General features: G+C 36.3%; 1 protein-coding gene across 2 annotated transcripts in view; it reads left to right on the forward strand.

Annotated features, from left to right (window-relative positions):
- Positions 1–19386, forward strand: part of LOC126808848 (myb-like protein X) — a 45564-nt gene extending 26178 nt beyond the window's left edge. Inside the window, exons 1-6 of one of the 2 annotated variants that reach the window (XM_050533876.2) lie at positions 875–4140; positions 13857–13962; positions 14974–15052; positions 15819–15964; positions 17118–17252; positions 18297–19386. In XM_050533876.2, the coding sequence (XP_050389833.1) occupies positions 915–4140; positions 13857–13962; positions 14974–15052; positions 15819–15964; positions 17118–17252; positions 18297–18531 (3927 nt within the window). In that variant the 5' untranslated portion in view covers positions 875–914 and the 3' untranslated portion in view covers positions 18532–19386. Of the gene's footprint in view, positions 1–874; positions 4141–13856; positions 13963–14973; positions 15053–15818; positions 15965–17117; positions 17253–18296 lie in introns of those variants that run through there. The other variant, XM_056098704.1, reaches the window with a different exon arrangement.
- Positions 19387–26817: the final 7431 nt, after the last annotated feature.

Here is a 26817-nt window from a genome sequence, read left to right on the forward strand (position 1 = left end):
TCCCTCTCCCCCTCTCTCTCTCTCTCTCTCTCTCTCTCTCCCCCTCTCTCTCTCTCTCTCTCTCTAGTCTCTCTCTCTCTCTCTCTCTCTAGTCTCTCTCTCTCTCTCTCTCTCTCTCTCTCTCTCTAGTCTCTCTCTCTCTCTAGTCTCTCTCTCCCTCTCTCTCTCTCTCTCTAGTCTCTCTCTCCCTCTCTCTCTCTCTCTCTAGTCTCTCTCTCCCTCTCTCTCTCTCTCTCTCCCTCTCTCTCTCTCTCTCTCTCTCTCATTTGTCTTCGAATTAGCTTGGCGGAAATTCATTTATTAGGTCTAGTGTATGATAATAATTAATTAACAATGGTCTTCCAAAAATAACCCAAGTTTGTCTTAGGCTTGATTAGTTTGTTGACAGAGGTTGCTAGGCAACAGGAATTAATACCAACCAATAACAAAAAATCTAACAAAAATTGTGTCTTGTGTCTAACTGTTGGCTGTTCTTTTTTTTGCACTCTTTAGCAGTTCAGGACATTAGTCTTTAGAGAGAGAAGTCTGGGATTATACATAAAAGGAAGGGTGAGAACGATTTTCAGTGTGCACGCACGTGCAGTTTTACGCGCATAAAAAAAAAACCGGTAAGTAAGGACACAGAGTGTTGTGGCTTCGCATGCACCCCGATTAAAAAGTTTTCAATTCTTTTTGTCAATAATTTTAAACACAAGCAATTTGAACTTTAATTTAAAAACGATTGCTCAGAAACAACCAAAATGGAGACAGTAAATCACAATGGAGACGTCAGTGTCCTTAAGTTGGATAACTCCGACAAGTTGGATAACTCCAACAAGTTGGATAACTCTGACAAATCCAACAAGTTGGATAACTCTGACAAGTTGGATAACTCCGAGAGTGACAAACTGATCAGTAGTGACAAAACTGACAATATGAAAATCGGTACCCATAATAGTGATAATGATATTCAGAGCCAAAAGGATGAAAGTCAAAATGGAGATGTTTCAAATCCAAACACGCATAATTTGACAGTAAATTCTAAGGATGATCCTGAACAAAGTGTCGATCATAATATTGATAATGTAGGTGATAAAAGCAACGAAAAAAATTCTGAGGATGAAAATGTGCCCGAAAAACATAATGATCAAGAAAGCGAAATTAAAAATGACGATGTTTCTGATCAACATGAAGAGCAGGGAAAACCATCAGAGACTGAAAATGATCTAGATAAAATCAATGAAAATCCTACCTCGGCTGCTGAAAGCAATGAAAATAATACTTCAACAGAATCTCCTGAAAATGAATCTAAGAATATAGAAAGCGAAACTACTCAGGATGAAACTTCTGTTAAGATTGATCAAGGTGTTGCCGAGGAAGGCAATACAACCCTTTCCTCCACACCAGAAAAAGGGCAATCAAAGGTAACTGATGTAAGGGAAGATTCGGATTTTGAGGAATTAGATGCCCGAAATTCTTTAAAAGAATCTAGCGAAGAGTCAAAATCTTCTGACAAAGAAAGGAATGAAACAACAGAGTCCAATAAGGAAGACACTACTACCTCTGCAATTACCAAAGAACATGATTCTGATGTGACAACATTAGTAATTTCCCCAGACACAGAAGAATCTGGTGATAATATAGATGAGACCAAAGCAACCAATCCTCCAGAATCAAGTAATGATTCAGAAGATGCTACAAAAACACATGGAGATGAAACCCCACCAAAAGTTACCAAGGACGATAACAAGGAACATCATGAGGATGAAGGGAGTCATGATGACGAAGGTGTTGCCCATAATCATGAGGAGAAGCCTCAAACCGCAGACGATATTCAGGTTGATGAGAGTGAATCTTCTTCCCATGAACCAAAAGAAAAGGATGAAGATCAGGAACAAGCCGCACATCAGTCCGAGAGTGTACATGTTGATGACAGTGCATCTTCCTCAAAAGAACAACAGGAAGAAGCTTCACCTCATTTAGAGGATTCCCAGGTTGATGAACAACAAGACAAAGAACCTGATCATGTTGATGGTAACTCATCAAAACATGAAAATGAGACTCCTTATGCTGAAGATACGCATGTTTATGACAACGAAAATTCTTCTTCAATAGAAAATCAGAAAAATGTAACCACTCACCATGATGAACAGGCTGATGATGATGGATTATGCACAAGCTCAACCAATGAACAAAAAGAAGAATCAGTCATTCCAAACCGTAAAGAAGAAGACTCCCAGAAGGAGGAAGTTGAAGAAAATGAGCAAAGTGATCAAACTAATGTAGCCGTAGTAAAACCATTATCTCCAACACCTACTAAAGATTTAGATACAAGGGACAGTGATGAAGAGGAAGTTGGATCCAAAGTTGAAGAGCAGGAAGTAGAAACTGAAAAGGATTTATCAAAAGAAAGTCCTCAACATTCAAGTGAGTGTGATCCAACCACAGAAAAGGATACTGAAAATAGTCCACAGCACGACTCTGTAGATTATTCTCAAAGTCCTCAACATTCAGAGGAGTCTCATAATGACGACTCTATTGGCAGTTATCAAGACAACCACAAAACAGATGACCATGAAGATCCTCATTCTGACACAACTGGTGCAATTTCTAATTTTGAGAATAATGACAATCTTCCTGCTGGTCAACCTCCTATTTCCACCACATATCAACAGAAAGATGAAGAAGATACAATTAAGAATTCTAATGAGGATGGTAAACCAGAAAATAATGACACTGAAGAACAAACTGTAAGCAAACTGAATGAGGAAAATAACCAAGGAGAAATAGAATTAATCGAGCGTCCCTATATATGGGAAGATGATGCAGAAGGAACTAATGATATTGAGGCCTCAAATAAAAATGAATCAGAAAAAGCAAAGAGGGAAGCAGAAGAAAAAGAAAAGGCTGAGGTAGAAGAAAAGAATAAGGCAGAAGCAGCAGAAAAGGAAAAGGCTGAAGCTGCAGAGAGGGAAAGGGCTGAAGCTGCAGAGAGGGAAAAGGCTGAAACTGCAGAGAGGGAAAAGGTTGACGCTGAAGAGAAGGAAAAGGCTGAAGCTGCAGAGAGGGAAATGATTGAAGCTGCAGAGAAGGAAAAGACTGAAGCTGCAGAGAGGGAAAAGATAGAAGCTGCAGAGAGGGAAAAGATCGAAGCTGCAGAAAAAGAGAAAGAAGCTGCAGAACGGGAAAAGGCTGAAGCTTCTGAAAAAGAGAAGGCCGAAGCTGCAGAAAGAGAGAAAGCAGAAATTGAAGAACGAGAAAAGTCTCAAGTGGCAGAAAGAGAGAAGGTAGAAGAAACTGAGAGAGAAAGGTTGAAAGCCGCTGAAAAAGACGGTGCAGAAAAGACTTCTATGGGTTCTCAGACAGAAACTGAACAGAAACCAACAAAACCAAAACAAATTCAAAAAAATGAAGGGGAAGAAAAAGAGGACTTTACGAAAAAGATGTTTGAAAAACATTCTCGAAAAGTTGAAGAACATGATGAGAGAGGTCAAGACAGACATCCTACTCCAGTACGAGATCCGACACCAGAGCCTACAAAGTCTCCAGAGCCTTCAATGGAAACTGAGCAAAAAATAATTCAAACAACAGAAATTGATGAGGATGAAGTGCGGGGAAAGGATAAGAATCAGAAAGAATCCTCAGAGGATATTTTGAAAAGAGGTGAAGCCTCAACGCCAGAATCTAAAGAAGATTGCACAGCAAAGTCTACAGAAAAAGTTGAGAAGACTGAAATTAAGGAGGAGGAGAAAAGCATCCAAGAAGAAAAGCCCAAGCCCCTAAAATCACAACAAAATATTTACAAAGAACCAATGCGCAGAGGTTCAAGAGCCTCTGAAAAATCAACCACAACTCCAAGAAAATCGTCAGTGAGAAGCTCACGTGCAGCACCAGCTGCTGTCCAACCCAAACAAGAGCAGTCTAAAGCAACAGTAAGGAGTAGACCGCGGGAAGTCCACAGACCATCCTCACAACCTCAACCCTTGAAAAGGGAAAAAACGGAACCTCCACCAAAGATCAAGCAAAGTCAACGTGGTCCCGAGACCGGTAGTGAAAGATCTCGACATTCTTCTTCGTCATCTTCCCAGAAGCGACTTTTACAAAGAGAGACTGTCAGATCACCACAAAGAAAACAGCGACCAATGACTACAGGTGTTCGAGGTACTTGTCGCAAAACTATTTGACAATAATGAATAAATGTCGAATCACATATTTGCTTTTCAGTTCCAATGAAAAATATTTTCGTTACATGTTGATCATGAATATTAACAGAAAGCTGTCAGAAAATGTGTATTTCCCACATCTGGTCTTGAAGCCGATCTTTTGCAGTAGAGTTTGCCAAATCATGGAAAGCAAATATGATGTAGCATACATTTACTCATTGTTTTCAAATGGGGCATGATAATCATCATATGATAGTAGATTTAGTTTGCTTAAAGCACAACTGTAAATAGGACACCAGAACTTAAGACACACTGTTTCGCTATAAGGCGGGTGGTGGCATGACATCCATCAGTAATGGTGAAGCGCTTGTATTTAAAGATAGAAATGGTCTCACTGATTTAGGCAATGGATGCCAACATCAGCCATATAGAGACCGCCAGTGTATTGATGGTAATAAAGTTTATTTCGTTGTGCTTTAAGCATAATAGTGAAATATATGCATGATATTTAAGCATGATGATATCACTGTAACCCAGGTATCATTTAATCTTGTGTATTTAGCACTAATTTCTTTCACATTTATTCAATATCAAATCTTTGTTTAAAATCTTGTAAAAATCGTTTAAAATCACCAAAAATCATCTAATTTGTACTTGTATCCAGTTTAATTCTGACCATTCAATTTTGATAATGAGTGTCCAGTTTACAAGTATTTAATTTCTCGATCACAGTTCAAAAATCAACAATCAACAATTATTGATGTATAATTGATTTTTATAAATTTTTAAACAAAGATTTGATATTGAATGAATGAGAAAGAAATTAGTGCTAGATACACAAGATTAAATGATACCCAAGTTACAGTGTATGTATCTTTAAACTTTCAAGCAGCTCCCGTCAAAAGGCAACACCTAGTAACTCACTTTTTTTATCAAGATTAGGACCAAATTTGTAGTTACTAGTGTATATTCGATCTTTTCATTTTGTAAGCAATTACACCCATGACGCAACCTAGAAACTTCCTTCATTTGCCTAGTATGCCACAGAAAAACCTAGTAACTCAATAGTCAAATCAATGGATAAGCTGGATTTTAATATTCATTCATTACGTTTTCCATTGTTTTCTCAAAATAAGAAAAACATGAGTTACAAGGTGTTACCTTTTGACATGAGAGCTAGCGTTATATATAGTTATATAGATAAAATCTAGATATGCATGAAAGTGAGGTATTTGGTAAATGAAAGTGTTTTACCCATGTTTACACTTTTACCTAGAGAAATGTGGGTGTGGGGGGGGATGCTGCAGTTTATCCACATTTTTTTTATGTAAAATGAGTAAAACAATTTAAGGGTTTTCCTAGAAAAGGAGTACATCTCACCCCTGCTTAAACTTTAACCTTATCTTAAGAGATTTGTGTAAAATAGGATAAAACTGAACAAATATGGAAATTATATTCTAGTAAAATGAAATGTTTGAAACATAGTTAAAGTATTGAAAGAATAAATGTCAGTGGGCCATTTTAAATCACAGCTCAAAACGTTCTTATCTCAAAACCCTGATCTGTAAATAATCAGTGAATATAACAACCAACATCTGCTTAGAAACTGGTCTTCAGTATTTAACGATCTTTATAAATGACGATATTATTATGATTGCAATAATGCCATTATCAGTACCAGTAATTATTAGTGCAATAATGGCTTTATTATTACTGGTTTTTAAATGTCTTTGCTTGGCAATATGCTTGCTATGCTTGATACTGAAAATTATTCTGTATGCAAATGTCAATATTTAGTGTATTAACTGCATGTTGTGTGTTCGTGTTGTGTTCGTGTTGGCACATTAATCTTCTTATTCTTATTAACACCACAACTACTAATTACTTACTAACACAAAACAGGACTTAGTTTTCAGGTGTGAACAATTTCAGATATAAAAAGATTACGTCCACTGAAAGGTATAATTAAGATAAACTCAAGTGTTTTATGGAAAACAGGGGGTTGGATGGCCGAATGGTTAGCACGCGCGCGCTGTATCATACGGCCTGCCATTGAGTCAACTGGTAGGGTTTTGATTCCCCGGTTGTACGTGACAAGGAGTAGGGTCGCCTTCCAATCTCGTGGGTTTTCCCAGGTTTCTTCCCACTGCTAACGACCCCTTTTTGAATAATTGAAATGAAATTGAACCATACGTTAGTCCCGAAACCAGTTGATTATAAGAACAGTTACTCTTGAATATCTTAACGAAACCATATGGAAGAGTATATTAGACATAAATATAATTGCCGAACTCCGAGGAGATAAATGATCTATGAGTTGGTTGTGTGAAAGCGACAGGGACCTAAGTAAATTAGTTGGTACGAATGTCCAAAGCTACCAATCCACCCCTGTTTAGGTTGATGATCAGCTCAGGAATGACTTAACCTGTAACCGGTCATTGTTGTAATCACCACAACGTTATACAGCTAAGTGGTCACAGTCGACTTTACCACAGCAAGAACCTTTTTTATAAGCCGCATTTGAGTATTTAGTTCCATATTTAATTGATATGGTCAGGCATGCATGTCAGACAGAAACTTGTCTTGTCAAGGGCATTGAGAAAAACATGTCTTTGTTCAGCATTTTTTGACGAAAAACATAATTTAACAATGTCAGGAACGTTAAAGACGCTCGAAGTGGTTGAAATATTTATGAATTATTCCAACTCGGATTATATCGATGACACCGACTCTGAGGACGATATTTCTGATGAAAAGGATTTAGAATGATTTGCAAATTATAGATTAACTTATCCCCTTCAACTTTTTTATTTGTGTCAAGAGTCTATCACTTATAATTATTCAGCAGTAGTCAATTGAATTAGGCATACAAAATATTTCACGTCAGCCTTTATTTAGTCTGACCACTTGACGTCATGACGTCAAAATGACATCGACCGGTTAAGGGTTAAGCAAAATACATTATTTATTTTTGTGTGGCAAATTATGAAATGTTTTCAAACTGTTCTCTTTAAATTTTGGATTTTGGATGATCAGATCCACTAGGGAATGACTTGAACAGTAATATACAGAACATGATTCATTTGGTCTCAATGTGAATCTGTTTTAGACGGCTTTCTTTAAATCATGGACTATTGACACTGAGTTTTCAGCTCAGCTGTTTTGATAGATTCCCAGTTCAATGAGCTTAACCTATAACACAATATTGTCCATTATATTCGAAATTAAAAACACAGATTAGATTTCAATGTTGTTCCATTTCAATCTATATTGATGTTGTTATCTTGCCGTGAAAATATGGGATCCCAATATCCAATGAACATTTTATAATCAGTACCATTTGTAATGAAGAAAGAGAAATAATAAGGATGAACTAAGCAGATGCGAAAGACTGCCATTCAGTTTGGAGTGGTTCATGTATTTCACCAAACATAATCATTTTAAAAATTGAATGTATATAATGTGATTTACATTCATATTACATGAAATGAAATGGGGTTTAACATCCTACTGTTCTGCTCTGAACTGGGCTAATGAAGATGGGCACATGCCATACAGTGGGCTACGAGGAAAATTTTGCCCAGACAGCGGCGCCACAGGCCTACCAATATATCGAATTCCAGCTGTCAAGGGATCTTTTATGTGCACGCCAATGTGTACACGGGACCTCGGTTTTTCATCCCATCCGAACGACTAAGACAGCTGTCCTTGTCAGGCCCTCTCTCATGCATCACTGAGAAAGGGGCCAATGCAGGGATCGAACACCCGACCTCCAAGCTAGCGAACCAGCATCTTACCCACTTAGCCACCGTGACCCTGCATTCATATTACAAGTATGTGAGTTCAAACCATTTTGGTTTATTGTAAGGCGTCAAAGCATAGAGCCATGGGCCCTTTAATTTAAATGAGAGAGAGAGAGTATTTAGCATTAATTTCTTTCACATTCGTTCAATATCAAATCTTTGCTTAAAAAATTTGTAAAAATCATTTATTATCACCAAAAATCATCTAATTTGTACTTGTGTCTAGTTTAAAGCTGACCATTCAATTTTCATAATGAGTGTCCAATTTACAAGCATTTAATTTCACTGTTAAAAAATAAACAACCCAATTGATTATTGATGTATAATGATTAATTTTTGAACAGTGGTCAGGAAATTAAATACATGTACTTGTAAATTGAACACTCATTATCAAAATTAATCAGTCAGCTTTAAACTGGACACAAGTACAAATTATATGTTTTGGGGTGATTTTAAATGATTTTTACGATATTTTAAACAAAGATTTGATATTGAATGAATGTGAAACAAATTATTGCTAGATACACAAGTTTAAATGATACCCGGATTACAGTTTTGTCATGTACAAGCAGAGAATCGAAACTACACTACTTTATATATAAACAAATATGAAATAAACACAATAGTAATCTGTTGATTGATCTGGCGCTTTTGTTCGCCAATGCCGTTTCAAAGAATGATGGGTCCGCGAGTTTATTCGCTACTGTGAGTCACTTTGTGCGAGTTGTTTCGCTATTGTCAAAGATTTGATATTGAATGAATGTGAAAAAAAAGTATTACAGTTTTGTCATGTACAAGCAGAGAATCGAAACCACACTACTTTATTGTTCCTGATTATTTAAACTTGAGTATCTTTAAAGATACATTATGGGAGATAAGATAAAGAGATGGCAGTTCTCGCTATAATAGTTAAAAACTAGATAGTGTAAAGGTAATTTGCTGAAAATTTCAGTCAAATTGATCCACTATGAGCCGAGAAAGAAGCGGGTGAAATTTTTGCATAGTCTCGGTCATCATTACTAAAATCATTAATATAGACAGCATAGTCTCGATTATCCACTTTTTTGGATTTAATTATCAATGGCCGTTAGCGGCATATAGGAATCTAATCCAGCCAACATCAAAGGCTAGCCTTGACATCGAGAGTTTTTTATGGTCTGGATAAGTTAATTAATGTCTAATTGATAATTTAGATAACATATCAGGCCTAAATAAAGACTTGTAATAAGCAGATTTTGCTCTTGCATAATGCATGTTTAATTTGATACTTATTATGGCAGAATGAGATAGCATAGACCATTGTTAATCCTCCCTCCTCCTCAATCCATGCATATTAGTTGTAAGGGTACCTCCCTCGGGTACTAAAAAGAAGTGTGTTGCACCTCCTCAAGGGGTGAGATGGATGGCCGAATGGTTAGCAACTCGGCGCACTGTATCATAAGGTCTGTTATCGATTCCTCGATTGTATGTGACAAGGAGTAGGGTCGCCTATCCAACCTTGTGGGTTTTCTCTGTGTCCTCCCACTGCTAAAGACGCCTATGTGCTAGCAAATTATTGAAAAAACTTGAACCATAATATGTTAGTCCCAAAATGACCTAGTTTGTGTCAACTGGACGGTAAACCACATTTATACTCTCCTCGTAGAATGACTTGCAATGACTTGCCTCTGTTAGTAGAATGACTTGCCTCTGTTAGTAGAATGACTTGTCTCTGTTAGTAGAATGACTTGTCTCTGTTAGTAGAATGACTTGTCTCTATTAGTAGAATGACTTGCCTCTGTTAGTAGAATGACTGGTCTCTGTTAGTAGAATGACTTGCCCCTGTTAGTAGAATGACTTGCCTCTGTTAGTAGAACGACTTGCCTCTGTTAGTAGAACGACTTGCGACTTGCCTCTGTTAGTAGAACGACTTGCCTCTGTTAGTAGAATGACTAGGAACTCATTCGTTGTAGATCATATGCTATGTTATCTATGCTAAGTCAATGATTTGATCCAGGTGTGGATGTAAGATGGGGTTATTTAAAATGATATACCAAATGTTAGTATACCACTTACCTTAAATCAAGGTCATTCATAGAATCAAGTGGCGTGGTCCCGATTCTCCCGAGGGGTTTGATGGTTAATGCGTGCACGTTGGGTCATAAGGTCTGTCATTTAGGCAAGTGGCGTGGTTTCGATTCCTCGCTTGTACGAGACTATGAGTAGAGTCACCTGCCCAACCTTGTGGGTTTTCTCCGGTTTCCTCCCTCTGCAAAAGACCCCCACAAGCAAGCAAATTAATGAAATAAAATTGAACCATATGTTAGTCCCAAAATGACCTAGTTTGTGTTGAGTGGAGCTCTCTCTCTCTCTCTCCTATATCTATTAGTATGATATAATTTAATCATTGCATGTCATAGTATTATCTATGTAGTGCTGTAAAAAATAGTGTACGCAGTAGTTAGAAAAGCATATAGCATATTGTATACTCTTCAAAAAAGTAGAGGATATTCAGAAACAATACAAAACTGCGGAAATGCACTGCTGTTTTTATTAGAGGTAACCAGTGTATGTTAATAACAGGCCAATTGCCTACACATGAACATAAACAGTTCATATGGGCAGCTTATCTGACGGCCCCATTTCACTCGCAAAGAGATACACTGTCAAAAGTGAAAATGGACGTTTTTAATTTTTGTCTTAATAATGAGTAATTGCTCCACCAATCCTTAGACATTCAGCAATTCGTCGTGGTATGCTCCTAATCAACCGTCCAATCATGATTTGGGGCAATCTGACCCACTCCTTTTTGAAGAGTATATAATCCTTATAAAACATAGAAATAGATTTCACTAAAATTAACCCACTTATATGGATATACTACGTCTAAATTTTATTAACATGCTACGTTTCGATACACATACAGGTATTGTTATCAAGCTGGATAACGATATCTGTAAGTTTATCAAAACGTAGCATGATAATAAAATTCAGAAGTAGTATATCCATATAAGTGGATTAATTTTAGCATATTGTATATTTAGATGTTTGCTCAGTCGTATAAGTAAATGACTCAGTTATCAGTCAGATGATTCAGTATAAATAAAATAAAACCAAGTATGAACAATCCAAACCATTAGACAAAATTCGAAGTCCTATAAAAACGGTATAGGCAAAATAGTGTAATAAGGCAAAATAGTGAAATCAAGTGGGTATTGATTAATTAAATCCCCAAAGGAGAGAGGTCTTATACACTATGGAGGGTTTGGATGGCCGAATGGTTAGCAGGTGCGCGCTGTATCATAAGGTCTGTCATTGAGTCAACTGGCGTGATTTTCGATTTCCCGGTTGTACGTGACAAGGAGTAGGGTTGCCTGTTTTCTCTGAGTCCTACGGTTTCCTCCCACTGCTAAAGACCCCCACGTGCCTGCGAATTATTGAAATAAAGTTGGACCATGTGTTAGTCCCAAAGTGACCTAATTTGTGTCGAGTGGACTTAAACTCCATTTCTCTCTCTCTCTCTCTCTCTCTCTCTCTCTCTCTCTCTCCCTCCCTCCGCTATTTATTAATCAAATCCCCAAAGAAGAGAGGTCTTATACACTAGCTATGCCTGTTCCCCTATCCCTTTCAATTTCAATGAATCAAATATTTAAAGAAAAAAAAAATGAAAGGCGTGAAAATTAAATTGGTTTGGTCACAGTAGTAGCTTATTAACACCTAGTTTTGTGTTTTTTGGATTTGCTAACACTAGAAGATGGAGGGAAGAAAGGAGCAGGGGTTAGGACAAATGTTGATAAAAAGAAGAAGGTACAGGAGGGATCACCAGATAGTAAAACTGGTAAGAAATGGGGCTAGGGAGGGACAGGTGGTGTTGTAAAAAATGAGGTAGGGGTGGGTGAGGGGATCACCAGATTGAAAAATTGGTAAGAAATGGGGTCACCAGATTGTAAAATTAGTAAAAAATGGGGGGAGGGATAGGTAGGGGTCACCAGATTGAAAAATTGGTAAAAAAAAAATGGGGGGACGGAGGTGTGGTGTGTAAGAAATGGGGGGTAGGGATGGGTGGAGGGTCACCAGATCGACGATTGGTAAGAAATAGGGGTAGGAATGAGTGGTGTGGTTATAAATAGGGATAGGGATGGGGGGGGTAAGAAATGGGGGTAGGGATGGGTGAGGAATCACTAGATTGTAAAATTGGTAAGAAATGGGGGGAGGGATGGGTGGGATACTGATAAGAAATGGGGGTAGGGAGGGATGCCTGACCAGGATGATCGAGGATACTCTCATTTTTTGCTAGATAAAGATGTCGGTATCCTTGTCGAAACATCGCATAGTAATAAATCTAATAATTGTATATCCATAAATTTGTACCTTGAATTAATATCTTCAGTTACTAAATGCCAATCAAAGAAGATATATTCTTGTTTTGAAAGATATGGATGGCAATGGCTAACGTCGCTTAGTAATAAATTCAATAATTATGCATCCATAAATTTGTACCTTGTGTTAATATCTTCTGTTACAAATTAATGCCAATCAATGGATATATATTCTTGTTTTGAAAGATATGGATGACAATGACTAAGTAAGATAATATTAATGAAATGAATCTGAGTCAGATAATTAATAGAATTGAAATAGAATAGATTTGTTTGTTCAGTGAGGAATTGATTTTTCATTTTGTTGATGATTAGTGTTTTCTCTGTCGTTAAATTCGCCGATTGTCATTTGTATTTTTCTGGGAATATCAAATTGTCAACGGCTTCATCCACGCTAAAATGTACTCCTACTTATTATTTAATTTACGGAAATTGGAAATCTATATTTCTTTTAGAGATTTAACTTTTAAAGTATTGTAGTTTGCCAGGGAATTAAAAATCTCTAAAGTAACGATCAGAGATATACAGGTCACAATTCTATTGAATACATTTACTGTTTATTATTACTGAGTGATGTTTTGACTATGCTAGGTTCACACTGTCATGCGATGCATTACGATAGGATATTCTCCATTGAGTCCGCGATCTACTACGTGCACATACGTTTGGATATGTTTCATTTCAACCAACCCGATTGTTACGACTGACCTCAATATATGATAAGACCTGATAGGATCACCACGATTACTCCATGATGAAATCAAGATTTGAATCGTAGCATGAATCGTTATAGTGGGAACATAGCATTAGGCTTTTCTAGCCTTTATCATTCAACAATCAGCGTCTATACTATTTTTTTCTCTAACAAAACTAACTGCACCCTTTATCTAACTATCAGTAGTAGTTTTTATCTCCTTTATTTTTTTTTTAAAAAAAAACTGTGACAAACCAAATTGATTTAACAAATTATTGATTAGGTTTTGTCTGAGTATGGTCTTTTGATTTTTGCTTTGTCATGTTTTCTCGTTTAGTCGGATTGATTTTATGTTGGAAAAACATTTCAAAATTTCAAGTAGAAAGCATAGCAAATTTTAATTTATAGGTAGTCAATTTGAAGTAGAATGTATAGCAAGGTTTAATTTGAAGTAGAAAGCATAGCAAGGTTTATAAGGCAGTCCAAGGCAAAGCATATTGAACATTATAAAAATATTTACCATGGGCTTGAAAATAGTCTTAGACTAAAAAATAGGTTAATGACAGGATTTTCAAAATTTTCCACTGAAATATGCCTTGATAAGGATGTCGGTCAATAGAAATGATTGCAACTTGGCATCAATGATCAGAAAGGGGGAAATTGACTCAAGGCTAGATAAATGAAAAATTAATCTTTTAGGTCCACCAGATGGAGGTGGGGGTGGAGCGGGCTTCGCCATGGAAACAGACCAAAATAAATATTAATATTAAGTTTGTTCATTGTTGTATTTCTTTAAATTATTTAATTTTTTGTTGGCATTTATTATTTATTAACTTTTAGACATTTATTTCACGTTTAGATTCTTCTGATGGCCGTGCTGAACAACGAGAATTCTTTAGACGTGAGTTGACGAGGATAGAAGAAAATTTAAAAAAAGAGTCTTCCAAGATACAAAAGCCTTCTCAGTAAGTTGACAACAATGATTGCAGTACTATATATAATTTGTAAACTGTTACTCGATCTCGTTCTGCACATGATATCATCACATGGATGCGAACTGTCCTATAAATATGTGTGGCATATTCTTCTTCTTCTTCTGTGGTTAGCACGCTGTATCATAAGGCCTGTCATTGAGTCAACTGGCGTGGTTTCGATTCCCCGGTTGTACGTGACAAGGAGCAGGGTCACCTGTCCAACCTCGTGGGTTTTCTTCAGGTCCTCAAGTTTCCTCTCACTACGTGCAAGCAAATTTTTTAAGTAAGATTTAACAATGTTAGTCCCAAAATGACCTAGTTTGTGTTGAGTGGACTTGAATCCTCTCTCTATATTTAACTGTAACCAGTTACCAAACAACAAAATGACACTCTTAGTCTTGGAGTTCTCTCCCTTGAAAAATGATTTTTATACTCCCACATTTTCATGTGGACGTAATTTGTTGTCACCCCTGTCCTTTTGTTCACATTTTGTTTGTGGACACTCTATGGGTCACAATTTTTATCCGATTTTGACGAAACTTGAAATGTAGGTTTATATCCCAAAGATCTCTGTTCATTTCGATATTGGCATGGACTTCATGGATTATACGAAAAATCACGTTTTTCCCTTGTGGACATTCTAGAGGTCACAATTTTTATCCAAGTTTGATTAAACTTAAAATATATTTTTATATCCCAAAGATCTTGGTTCCTTTCGATATTGACACATGTTGGATCGTAACATACTGGATTATGGCACCTGATTGTACATAAAACACTTTTTTAGCTTGTTCTCTGTTCATCTCTTGCAAAATGTGGGCATGGAAATCGCTTGTTAATTTGATTAATTTTTGGCAGTATTAACCAAACTATTTTACATGGAGATGAGGTGATTTTATGATAAGATAGTCTGTAAAGTCATGTTCATGTATGCAGACTGAATTATTTTTGATATTAAAAATGAATGTGTTAAAGTTTATATCATTATTTTTTATTTTTCAGAAAAAAACATACACCGTATATATTTAATGATCTAGCACCTTACTATGATACGTATACGGCCAGATATTTAATAGAAACAGTAAGTTAGTTATATACATTAACATCTGTCCTTAATCAATAACAGCCATGGTGGCTAAGTGGGTAAGACGCTGGCTCGCTAGTCTGGAGGTCGGGTGTTCGATCCCTGCATTGACCAAGAAAGTTCATCCAGATTTTCCAAAGTGGATTCCCCTTGTTAGTAGTGCTGGAGGGACAGCCTGACAAGGACAGCTGTCTAGTCGTTCGGATGGGACGGAAAACCAAGGTCCCGTGTACACATTGGCGTGCACGTAAAAGATTCCTTGGCAGTTGGAATTCGATATAAGAGTAGGGCAAAATTTCCCTCATAGCACACTGTATGGGTTATGCCCGTCTTCATTAGCCCAGGTTAGGAGCAGAACAGTAGGACGTTAAACCCCATTTCATTTCATTTCTGTCATTGAGTCAACTCCATGCTTGTACGTAACAAGGAGTAGGGTCGCCTGTCCAATCCTCGTGGGTTTTCTCTGAGTCCTCCAGTTTCCTCCCACAGCAATTAATGAAATGAACTATATGTTAGGCCCAAAATGGCCTAGTTTGTGTCAAATGGACGTTAGACCCCATTTCTCTCCCCATTTCCCTCCCTTTAAAATAAAGTGAATTTAAGTAGACCTGTCTGTTTAACAAGAACCTTTCCGACTTCAAGTTCAAACAAATTGCATCCACTAGCATTGCACCTATATTACCAGTGCTCACACCTCTCAACTTTTACGGAAGTTTGTGGATCTTAATGTAAAGAGTTTGATTAATTTATGGTTTCATTACAGCCAGAAGAATTACAGCATGCCTATACGAGTAGATGTACGGCCATTGGTTTAATAGATCCCTGGAAGAACTTGGCTATGGATCAGTCGGTTCTTCCAGTCATAGAATCTAAACCAGTTAATAGACAGGAAAAACAACTTAAGAAAGAGTAAGTTTTTAAATAATTATTTTTGTAATTAGCATTGTGTTATCAGAGCCGTAGACTCTGCAAACTTGTTGTCCTTGCAAACTTTTTCATATTGGACACTAATCACCGCCATTTAAGCACTTAAATATTGTTATTATCTATGTCATAACTAAAGATTTCACTATAAGCAGTGATATTTGCTCTTCATAGAACAGCTGATACCACTTGCCATATTCATATGATTAAGATGTTGTTGTTGTTGTTGTTTACTGCAAATTTAACGTCTGATACATTGTACATGATATAATTGATATATGGACTGGTTGATTTAAACATACATTATGGGAGATAAGATAAAGAGCTGGCAGTTCTCACTATAATAGTTAAAAACTAGATATGTAAAGGCAATTTGCTGAAAATCTCAGTCAAATTGTTTCACTATGAACCGAGAATTAAGCGATTGAAATTATGGTCTAGCCTCAATCATCATTTCTAAAGTCTGTAGGATAAAAAACATAGTCTCGATCATCCATTTCATGATTTAATTGTGAATGGAAGTCGAGCAGCAAATGGGATCATAATCCAGTAAATATCGTAGGCTAGCGATGCCATTAAGAGTTGATTATGGTCTGGATAAAGTAATTAATGTCTAATTAATAATTTAGATAACATTCCAGGCCTAAAGAAAGACCTGCAATTGGAAGATTTCGCTCTTGCATAATGTATGTTTAATTAAGTTATAAGAGAGAGTGAGAAATGGGGTCTTTAACGTCCACTCGACACAAACTAGGTCATTTCGGGACTAACATATGGTTTAATTTTATTTCAATAATTCGCTTGCGCATAAGGGTCTTTAGTAGTGGGATGAAACCAGAGGACCTGGAGAAAACCCACGAGGTTGGACAGGCGACCTTACTCCTTGTCACGTACAACAGGGGATTCGAAACCACGCCAGCTGACTCAATGACAGACTTTATGATACAGCGCGCACGTGCTTACCATTCAGCCATCCAACCCTCCAATTAAGTTAACAAGTTATAAAAAATGGGATAAAGCATTAAAAAGTTATTATAAATCAAATTGTCACTTTAATTAAAAATTTGATTAAGAATTTTCATTGTATTTTATATTTCTAACCACAAATTTAATTTTAAGTTTTAACCTTAAATTTCAGTAAGAAAATACAAGAACGAGCAAAGAAAGGTAAAAAGGAAGGAAGTACAAGACTACCCAAGTACCCTGTTGTTACCTTAGAAACGGCTGACTTAGCGAATAAACAATTATATTATAGTGATGTTCCTATGTTACGGTAAGAGACTGGAATTTTGGGACTAACATGTGGTTCAATTTTAAATCAATAATTCCCTTGTTTAGTTTCTGGAGCAGTGTTGAGTAATTAATTAGCCTGTTAATTACTCAACACCTTTTCAGAAAATAAACAGTTATAAATCCAACAGTCATTATCTAATGTAGACAGAAATGAAATGGGGTTTAACGTCCTACGGTTCTGCTCTGAACTGGGCTAATGAAGACGGACACACGCCATACAGTGTGCTATGAAGGAAATATTGCCCGGACAGCGGCACTACGGCCTACTCTTATAACGAATTCCAACTGTCAAGGGATCTTTTACCTGCACGCCAAATGTGTACACGGGACCTCGGTTTATCATCCAATCCAAACGACTAGACAGCTGTCCTTGTCAGGCCCTCCGTCCTGCATCACTGACAAGTGGGGGAACCACGCCAGAAAATCTGGATGAACTTTCTCAGCCAATACAGGGATCGAACACCTGACCTCCAGGCTAGCAAGCCAACGTCTTACCCACTTAGCCACCTTGACCCCTAATCTAGACAGACCATTACTAAGCGACGGTAGAATCCCAAAGGTTTTCTATGATTCTCAACAGATTTGAACATTTTTCTAACATTGGTGGGGGGTTGGATGGCCGAATGGTTGTGACAAGGAGTAGGGTCGCCTGAAATAAAATTGAATCATGTGTTAGTCTGGAAATGACCTAGTTTGTGTTGAGTGGATCTTAAACCCATTCTCTCTCTCTCTCTCTCTCTCTCTCTCACAATGGTTTGAAACTAAACATTAAATACAGAAACTCCTGCTAAAACAGCTACCCAAGTTGTAGTGTGTTAATATGGTAAAGAAAGACCTGCAATAGGCAGATTTAGCCCTTGCAATTTTGTATAGATAGATTTATATATACAACATAATAAATGACGTATTTATATATGGTGCCAATATATTTTTAGAACTAATATGGGGCACCTGGCTGCCACCCAGTCAATTTGAACATTCCACCCATTGTATATTGATCTCTCAATTTTCTTTAAATTTTCAGAGAAGAACTTCGTCAAAAATACAGCGCAAATGCTACCAAGAAGGTTGAAGAAGATTACGAGAAGACTAAACAAGATTTCTATCGAATGGACCTTGATAAACTAAACGAAGTCCATCCCGTTAATAGACAGCATATGAAAAGCACATACTTCGCTTATCTTCAGAATACGCCTGGTTCGAAAAAAGCAGTCAACGAATGTGTGAAAAGTGTAGAAAAAACGAGCAAAGCTAAATAAATTATTTATATTTTACTGGGACATCATGTTTTATAATTGGGTGTATTGATATTGTATTATTTTAAAAGAAAAAATTCAAATTTCATCTTTGACAGGGGCATCTTAACAGCATTATAGGCCCTGGGGCAAAGTAGTGAACTGGAGCCCCTGCTTACACAAAAGGGGAAGAACGATGTAAGTCACTTTTTTTGTCTTTTCGCATAAAAGACTTTTGGACGAGAATGCTTGATGCGAACAGAACAACTTGGGCTTAATTACAACTTCTAAATGATGTTTAATACGAATCATAATTACGAGTACAACAACTGACTTCAACTTTTTAGCCAAATTAAGGTCAAATAAATACAATTGACTTGTATTTTTCCGGGAGGCCATTTCAGAAGGGCCTTGGTTCGATGCGACTTTGATTGTTTTTACCCAAAATAGTTTGTTCCACAGAAAGCTTATACAATTTGCTACCAGATGGCACCATTAATTGGGGTTCGTTGAAAAAGTGACTATGATCATTCTTCCCTGGGGCTCTTCAAATGTAAATGGTGGATAAATTTATTGTATTGGTACTTAAAACAAAATCAGTGTCACAATATACATAGATTAGCATGAGGCACCTTTGCTCGTGGAGCCCCGCAGGCAATTGCCCAGGGTGGCCATGTGTTCAGACGGCCGTGACCTTGTCTGTAATCTTTCACCACAGGCCTATATAATTATTGTGAACTTTTGCATAAAGTACTTGTGGAGATTTTAGTCAAATTGATTAATTTTCCGCTCCATTATTCATTATAGATTACACTGTAATCCAGGTATCATTAAATCTTGTGTATTTAGCACTAATTTCTTTCACATTCATTCAATATCAAAAATTCGTAAAATTCATTTGAAATCACCCCACGTCATGTAATTTGTACTTGTGTCCAGTTTAAAGCTGACTGATTAATTTTGATAATGAGTGTCCAATTTACAAGTATTTAATTTCCTGATCACTGTTCAAAAATTAATCATTATACATCATTAATCAATTGGGTTGTTTATTTTTTAACAGTGATTGAGAAATTAAACACTTGTAAATTGGACACTCATTATCAAAATTGAATCGTCAGCTTTAAACTGGACAGAAGTACAAATTAAACGATTTATGGTGATTTTAAACAGTTTTTACGAATTTTTAAACAAAGATTTGATATTGAATGAATGTGAAAGAAATTAGTGCTAGATACACAAGATTAAATGATACCTGTGTTACAGTGTTAAGAACCGACACAAAATTTCAACACTTGCATCCAAACCAATAACCCACGGTCTTGTGTGGGTGGGTTAAACGACACCGAACCTACATAAATGGTGACACAGATGCATTTTGATGCCAGTAAGAGACTAAAAATAATCAACGTTTAATTAACATATTCTATCCGCGCATATATTCAACCCACTCACCTGTTTCTACAGATTATTTCCTTAGACACAAGTGTTGAGACAGTCCCCACTTAGGCACATTATAATGGTAGACAGTTTTTGGACCCCAAGCGTTATTCAACTTTGAGGTCGACACCGCAGATAGAACATGGTAAATTAAATGGAAATATATCACCATTTTCTTATTCCATCAGCGCAATAATTTGATGTGTGTGTGTGAATTAGATTGTTAGGATTAGTCTTAATTTTCGATGTTTTTAGTTTTGTCTTATTAATCGATTTTGTATTTTATGCCCTATCAAATAGTCCGTCCATTTCATCAAGGCAAGTTACCCTCTTATGGGTTTCTTACTATATGAAATTTAAGTGTGTCTGTTTTATGTTATTACCCCTTTTTGTGACAAATGGACAGATCCAAAAGTATTAATTTTATACTGACCAAAGAATAGTCCACTATTGAAAATGGGTTACGGTCCTAAATTACAAGTTAATATCCCTTTGTGACAAATGGACAAATTCAAAAGTATTAATTTAATATTGACCAAAGATCAGTCCATTATTGAAAATGGGTTATGACCAGTACTTAGAGACCTAATAGTGTCGGCAATTAGTTAATATCCGTTTGTGATAAATTTGCTTATCCAAAAGTATTTATTTTATTAAATTTTATGGATCAAATTTAGCACCACTATTCATAAATATTAAAGCAATTTTGATCGTATTAACAGAACACAATTTTTATGGGAATCAACCAATGTGTTTCTCGATTGCTAAATGTCACTAAATTATTTATCAGAACGATCATCCTCAGTATCCTCAGTGATCTCATTCTGTTCTACCATGTGTTCATTGTATTCATGGTTTCAAATCCCCAGTTGTACGTGACAAGGAGTAGGGTCGCCTGTCCAACCTCGTGGGTTTTCCCCGGGTCCTCCGGTTTCCTCCCACTGCAAGCGAATTATTGAAATAAAATAAAACCATGTTAGTCCTGAAATGACCTAGTTTGTGTTGAGTGGACGTTAAATTCCATTTCTCTCTCTCTCTCTCTCTCATCGTATTCAAATTATCTGCCCTTGGTCATAGCTTTGTTCTACAAACTAATCAAAAAACAGTTTACAAACCAGTCTTAGCCTCATTGCTTACATCCACAACAATATGGCAGCTTGTTTTGTTGGAACAAGGTGAGAGTTACTTCCCTTGACCAACTTCCTTTGTATTTAACTATTTTTTTGATTGGTCAATAAAAATAGCACAATCATCAAGGGCAGACAATTTGAATAAGTGTCTCCCCTAATGGTTCACCATGGAACCCAGGCGTTAGTAGAGTGGAACAGAACTAGGTCTATGACCACTGGGAATATCGAGGATGCACTTGTTGAATCTTCATGCTTTATGTGTACAAATCCATGATTGATTCCCATATAAATTGTGTTGTGTTTTTTTTTATCAGACTCAAACGCTAAATGCCACAATTATTAGATGCATTTTATCAGAATGTATTATCACCATTTTGCCTTATCCTAATCTTTTGTTTATTTGTATTAAATGTTTTGAATCGTTTGTATCATAATTTATTCAGATAGCAAATTTAAGCTGGATTAAAATCCCCAGCCATTAAAGTCCATGTGAATGTTAACTCTCCTGGCTTAAAGATACATTATATAAGAGTCAAATCTGCCTATTGCAGGTCTTCATGTTGGCTTCAGATGTTATATAAATTATTATTTAGACATTTATTCACATAACACGGTGGCTAAGTGGGTAAGACCCTGGCTCGCTAGCCTGGAGGTCGGTTGTTCGATCCCTGCATTGGTCGAGAAAGTTCATCCAGATTTTCCGGCGTGGTTCCCTTTGTCAGTGATGCAGGACAGAGGGCCTGACAAGGACAGCTGTCTAGTCGTGCGGATGTGACGAAAAACCGAGGTCCCGTGTACACATTGGCGTGCACGTAAAAGATCCTTTGACAGTTGGAATTCGATATAAGAGTAGGCAGTAGTGCCGCTGTCCAGGCAAAATATCCCTCATAGCACACTGTATTACGTATTCCCAGTTCGGAGCAGAACAGTAGGATGTTAAACCCCATTTCATTTCATTTCATTTATTCACATGTCAAGCCTATAATCAACTCTCTAGACCAACAGATGGCCGAGATTTAAATGAATTAGAACACCTGCGAGATTTTAAAATTTAACGATCAAATTGATAATTTTTATTTTCCATGTGGGCAGTTAATACAATAGCTATTATTGCAGATGCACATTTGATCTCCTTTTGAAGAATCAATGATCTTGTGGATATATGGATAATTCATTCTGACCTTGAAATTAGTAATTCACTCGGACTTTGAAAGACGCATTATGTAAGGTTTAAATAAATAGCTGGCTGTTCTCGCTATAATAGTTCAAAAATAGATAATGCAAAATGAATACATCAAAAATTTCATTCAAATTACTTCATTCTGAGACAAGTTATCACTGTTTGTAGTTTTGACAAGATGTGTGCATTGATTGTTTATTATCGTAACCACGGTACTGGTATATTTGAGTCTTGGCCTCACTTCTCCATTTTTAAATTAAATCATTGAATGGCCAAACCGTTCTAATCTAGTTAAAATCTCGAGCATCGTATGGCATCGAGAATTGATTATGCTGTTGTCATGTTAATAAATGTCTAATTAATAATTTAAATAGCATTTAAGCCCTAAAGAAAGACCTGCATAATAGGCAGATTTAGCTCTTGAATGATGTATGTTTAAAAAAAAATATCTCAAGAATTGCCTAGGACTTGGGCAAATTTAGCTCTTGAATAATGTATCTTTAAGTGACGTTATAGGAAGGATATTTTACTTACATGTGAATGTTAAACTCTGTTCGGCTTTAGATTTAAACACACTAATTAAAAATAGCCGTCTGTCTGAGTGGTATATTATTTGTTATTATTGTATGTTATTCATTGAATCTGTGATAATTAGAATTGTATAAGGCCTTACCAAATTGTTTTTTCTGTTCTTCGAGAACACCTGTAAAAATTTTCCTTCTTGTTTGTTCAGGAAAAAAACCAAAACCACTAAAAGTACTTGCGGAGAGGTTGGATGGCTGATTGGTTAGCATGTGCATGCTTTATCATATAAGGTCTGTCATTGAGTCAAGTGGCACAGTTGTGATTTTTCCTGCTTGTACGTGACAAGGAGTAGGTTCACCTGTCCAAACTTGTGAGTTTTCTTTGGGTCCTCCGGTTTCGTCCTGCTGCTAAAGAACCTTACGTGAAATAAAATCGAACCATGTCTTAGTCCCAAAATGACCTAGTTTGTGTCGAGTGGACGTTAAACCCCATTTCTCTCTCCAAAAGTACTTGGTTGCACTTTTCAAAATCTTTTAGTTCCAAATTTCTATGTTTTGAAATATAAACAAAATATCTTTCACATGATTTAAGTAGCTATTAAATTATCAAGAGCCTAAAGAACAGAAAATCAAACTAGTGTGTGGCCTAACTTCCAAGCACATGTTTCAGGCCTGACTTCTTTCAGATTTAAACTAAGGTAATTCATGACTTGTGCCTTTTCATTGGACAGGAGTTCATTTACTCTTCTTTAGATCTGCCTTTTTATTGGCTGACAAGTTTTCAATTCTTAACCAATTAAAAGATAGTATGCTTTAAAAAATATCTCATTTTAAGCTTTGAAGGAATAATACTGCATGAATTTCGTTTGTTTGAAATCAAAACTGTGTTGGTCAGTGCCAGGCTTTGCTTAGTTGTATATGTTTTGTTAAACTCTGTGATATATTTTTAAAGTTTGTTATATATTTATATGTATATCTTTCCAGAATTGTATTTCAGCATCAAAGCTTTAAATTTTAACAATGTTTTGCCTCATCTAATGTTTAAACTTTTAAGATATTTTGCCTCATATAATGTTTAAATTTTAACAATGTTTTGCCTCATCTAATGTTTAAACTTTTAAGATATTTTGCCTCATATAATGTTTAAACTTTTAAGATGTTTAGCCTCATCTAATGTTTAAATTTTAACAATGTTTTGCCTCATCTAATGTTTAAACTTTTAAGATGTTTTGCCTCATCTAATGTTTATAGTAGAAATTCAATTTTGTATTAGCTTTGCTTTGAAAATAGAAATGGGGTTAATAATTTTAAATATCAAAATCTTTATTTCGGAATGAAATATACATGTAGGCGGTTCCACAACATGGTATTATAAATTGTTCTCTTTCTGAAGGGGGGGTTGGATGGGCAAATGGTTAGCATGTGCGCGCTTTATCAAAAGGTCTGTCATCGAGTCAACTGGTGTGGTTTTGATTCCTCGGTTGTAAGTGACAAGGAGTAGGGTCGCCTGTCTAACCTTGTGGTTTTCTCCGGTTCCACCGGTTTCTTCCCACTGCTAAAGACCCCTACGCGCAAGCAAATTATTGAAATAAAATTGAACCATGTATTAGTCCCGAAATAACTAGTTTGTGTCGAGTGGACATTAAAACCCATCTCTTCCTCTTTTTTTGAATCTGAGAAAAATTTTAATTGTATAATTTGTTATAATCTTTCCTTATTAATACAAACTTTTTCAAAAAATCTAACCTTATTGCTAACTTTATTAATAATCATATTCTTTTTAAGATAGTATACTGTAATAAATAATTTTAAATCTAGCCTTATTCTCTTTCAACACAACTGTTCAGTTTTGTTCTGTTTCTGTGTGTACCATCGCTTTGATATTTTGTTTTGTTATTAAATCTGTCAAAATTGGAATTAATACATTAATAAGCATATTCTCTTTCAAAGTAACTATTTTGTCAAAATTTAAATTGTATATTTTATATTGTTAATTTTATACTAAAATAATTCTTTAAATCTAGACTAATTCTCTTTCGAAACAACTGTTGCGTTTCTGTATCTGTCAAAATTTAAATTGTATATTAATAAAGTTCTGTCAAAATTTTAATTGTATATTTTATATTGTTAATTTGTGTGCACACATATAATATACAAAGAATATAAATGTTGTATAATTTATTTTGTATAGTATATATTTAATTTGTATATTCAAAATGTATAATATCTCATTGATGCCTTATACATATAGAGTATAACACACATCATATATAATGAATAAATTATTTAATTTAAAACAGAGTATTAAGTGGCCTTTTAGCAAACTGAGGGGGGGTTGGATGGCCGAATGGTTAGCACGTATGCGCTGTATCATAAGGTGTGTCATTGAGTCAACTGGCGTGGCTTCGTGACAAGGAGTAGGGTCGCTTGTTCAATCTTGTGGGTTTTCGGCGGGTCCTCTGCATGCAAGCGAAGTATTGAAATATAATTGGACCATGTGTTAGTCCTGAAATGACCTAGTTTGTGTCGAGTGGATGTTAAACCCCATTTCTCTCTCTTTATCAAACTGATCAGCAGTAAATATTCGTTTGGCCACTACTATCACTGAAAGGGATGACATTGAAGCGAGTTAATTAGCTCTCAATATGAATTTTTTTCCTCTGTAAATTAAAATCTAAAACAATTTTTTTTTAAATTATAAGGGAAAAAGAATGTGTTGAAAGTGTTTCTGGATAAAAAAATATTTCCCATTTAGTGAAACGGATATATGAAATAGTACACGAAGATGTAAAATAAATAAAAGACACCAATGATGCCCGGACCAGTTTGTGTTACTACACCAGATGTAAACAACGCACGTGCTATCGAGCGGCAGGAACGGATCCAGATGAGGGGGGGTGGAGGTCCATTGAAGTGAAAACGGGAAATTTGAGATTCTACCACATGTACCGCCTGAATTAGAAAATATCTCAACCAACCAATTACGTCCAAAGTCTACTGACAGAACTGTGACAGGACTGAATTCTGTGTTACTCGACTGCAATTCTGTCAATTCGGGACATTCTGTACCAGCAATCAACCATCCCCAACCTAAAAACTAATCTACAGACTAAATGGAGATAATTTTAAATAGGTGAATGTTTGTTCAATGCATCAAGGTATTTCTGGATTTGCCTTTACACATGTGCACTGGGCGTGATTTCAATTCCCTGCTTGAATCTGACAAGGAGTAGGGTCACCTGTCCAACACCATAGGTTTTCTCTTGGTCCTGCAGTTTCCTCCCACAGCTAAAGACCCCTACGTGCAAGAAAATAGAGACTCAAAATGACCTAGTTTGTGTCAAGAGGACGTTAAACCCCATTTCTCTCTCTCACACACATGTGCATCTCCGTCCTACATAACTGACAAGGGGGAATCATGCTCGAAAATCCTGATGAAATTTCTGGGCCAATGCAGGGATCAAACACGGGACTTCCTGGTTAGCGAACCAACATCCTACTCACTAAGCCACCGTGTCTCCCGCAAGAGAAGTAGCTGGGGACATTGTTGGCACTATAATCCCCCCCACTGCCGATGGGGGTTCAGGGAAAAAAAAACATTTTCAAATTTTGGGTTTTTGACAATCCTAATACTAGAAGTGCATAAATTTGGGTTCATTTTTGTGTCAGTTTAAAAAAACTAAAATGCTTGTTTTGAAGAAGAAATTCACTTTTATAAAAAAAAGTCAGTTTTTATATAAATCTAAAGGAATAAAATACAAAATATCCTTCAATCTTTGTGAGGGAGACACAGTGGCACAGTGAGTAAGACGTTGGCTCACTAACTTAGTGATCCTGTGTTCGATCTCTGCGTTTGCCCAGAAAGTTCATCGGAATTTTCCGGCATGGTTTCTCTTTGTCAGAGGAGCAGGACCGAGGGTCTAGCAACTGTGAAGAAGTAGGTTTTCCGTATCATCCAAATGACTAGACACTGTCATTGCCAGGCCCTCCATCTGGCACCACTGACACAGCGAAACCATGCTGGAAAGTCTTGGAG

The sequence above is a fragment of the Patella vulgata genome, chromosome 1 (genome assembly GCF_932274485.2).
Source record: "Patella vulgata chromosome 1, xgPatVulg1.2, whole genome shotgun sequence".
Lineage (NCBI taxonomy): Eukaryota > Metazoa > Mollusca > Gastropoda > Patellidae > Patella > Patella vulgata.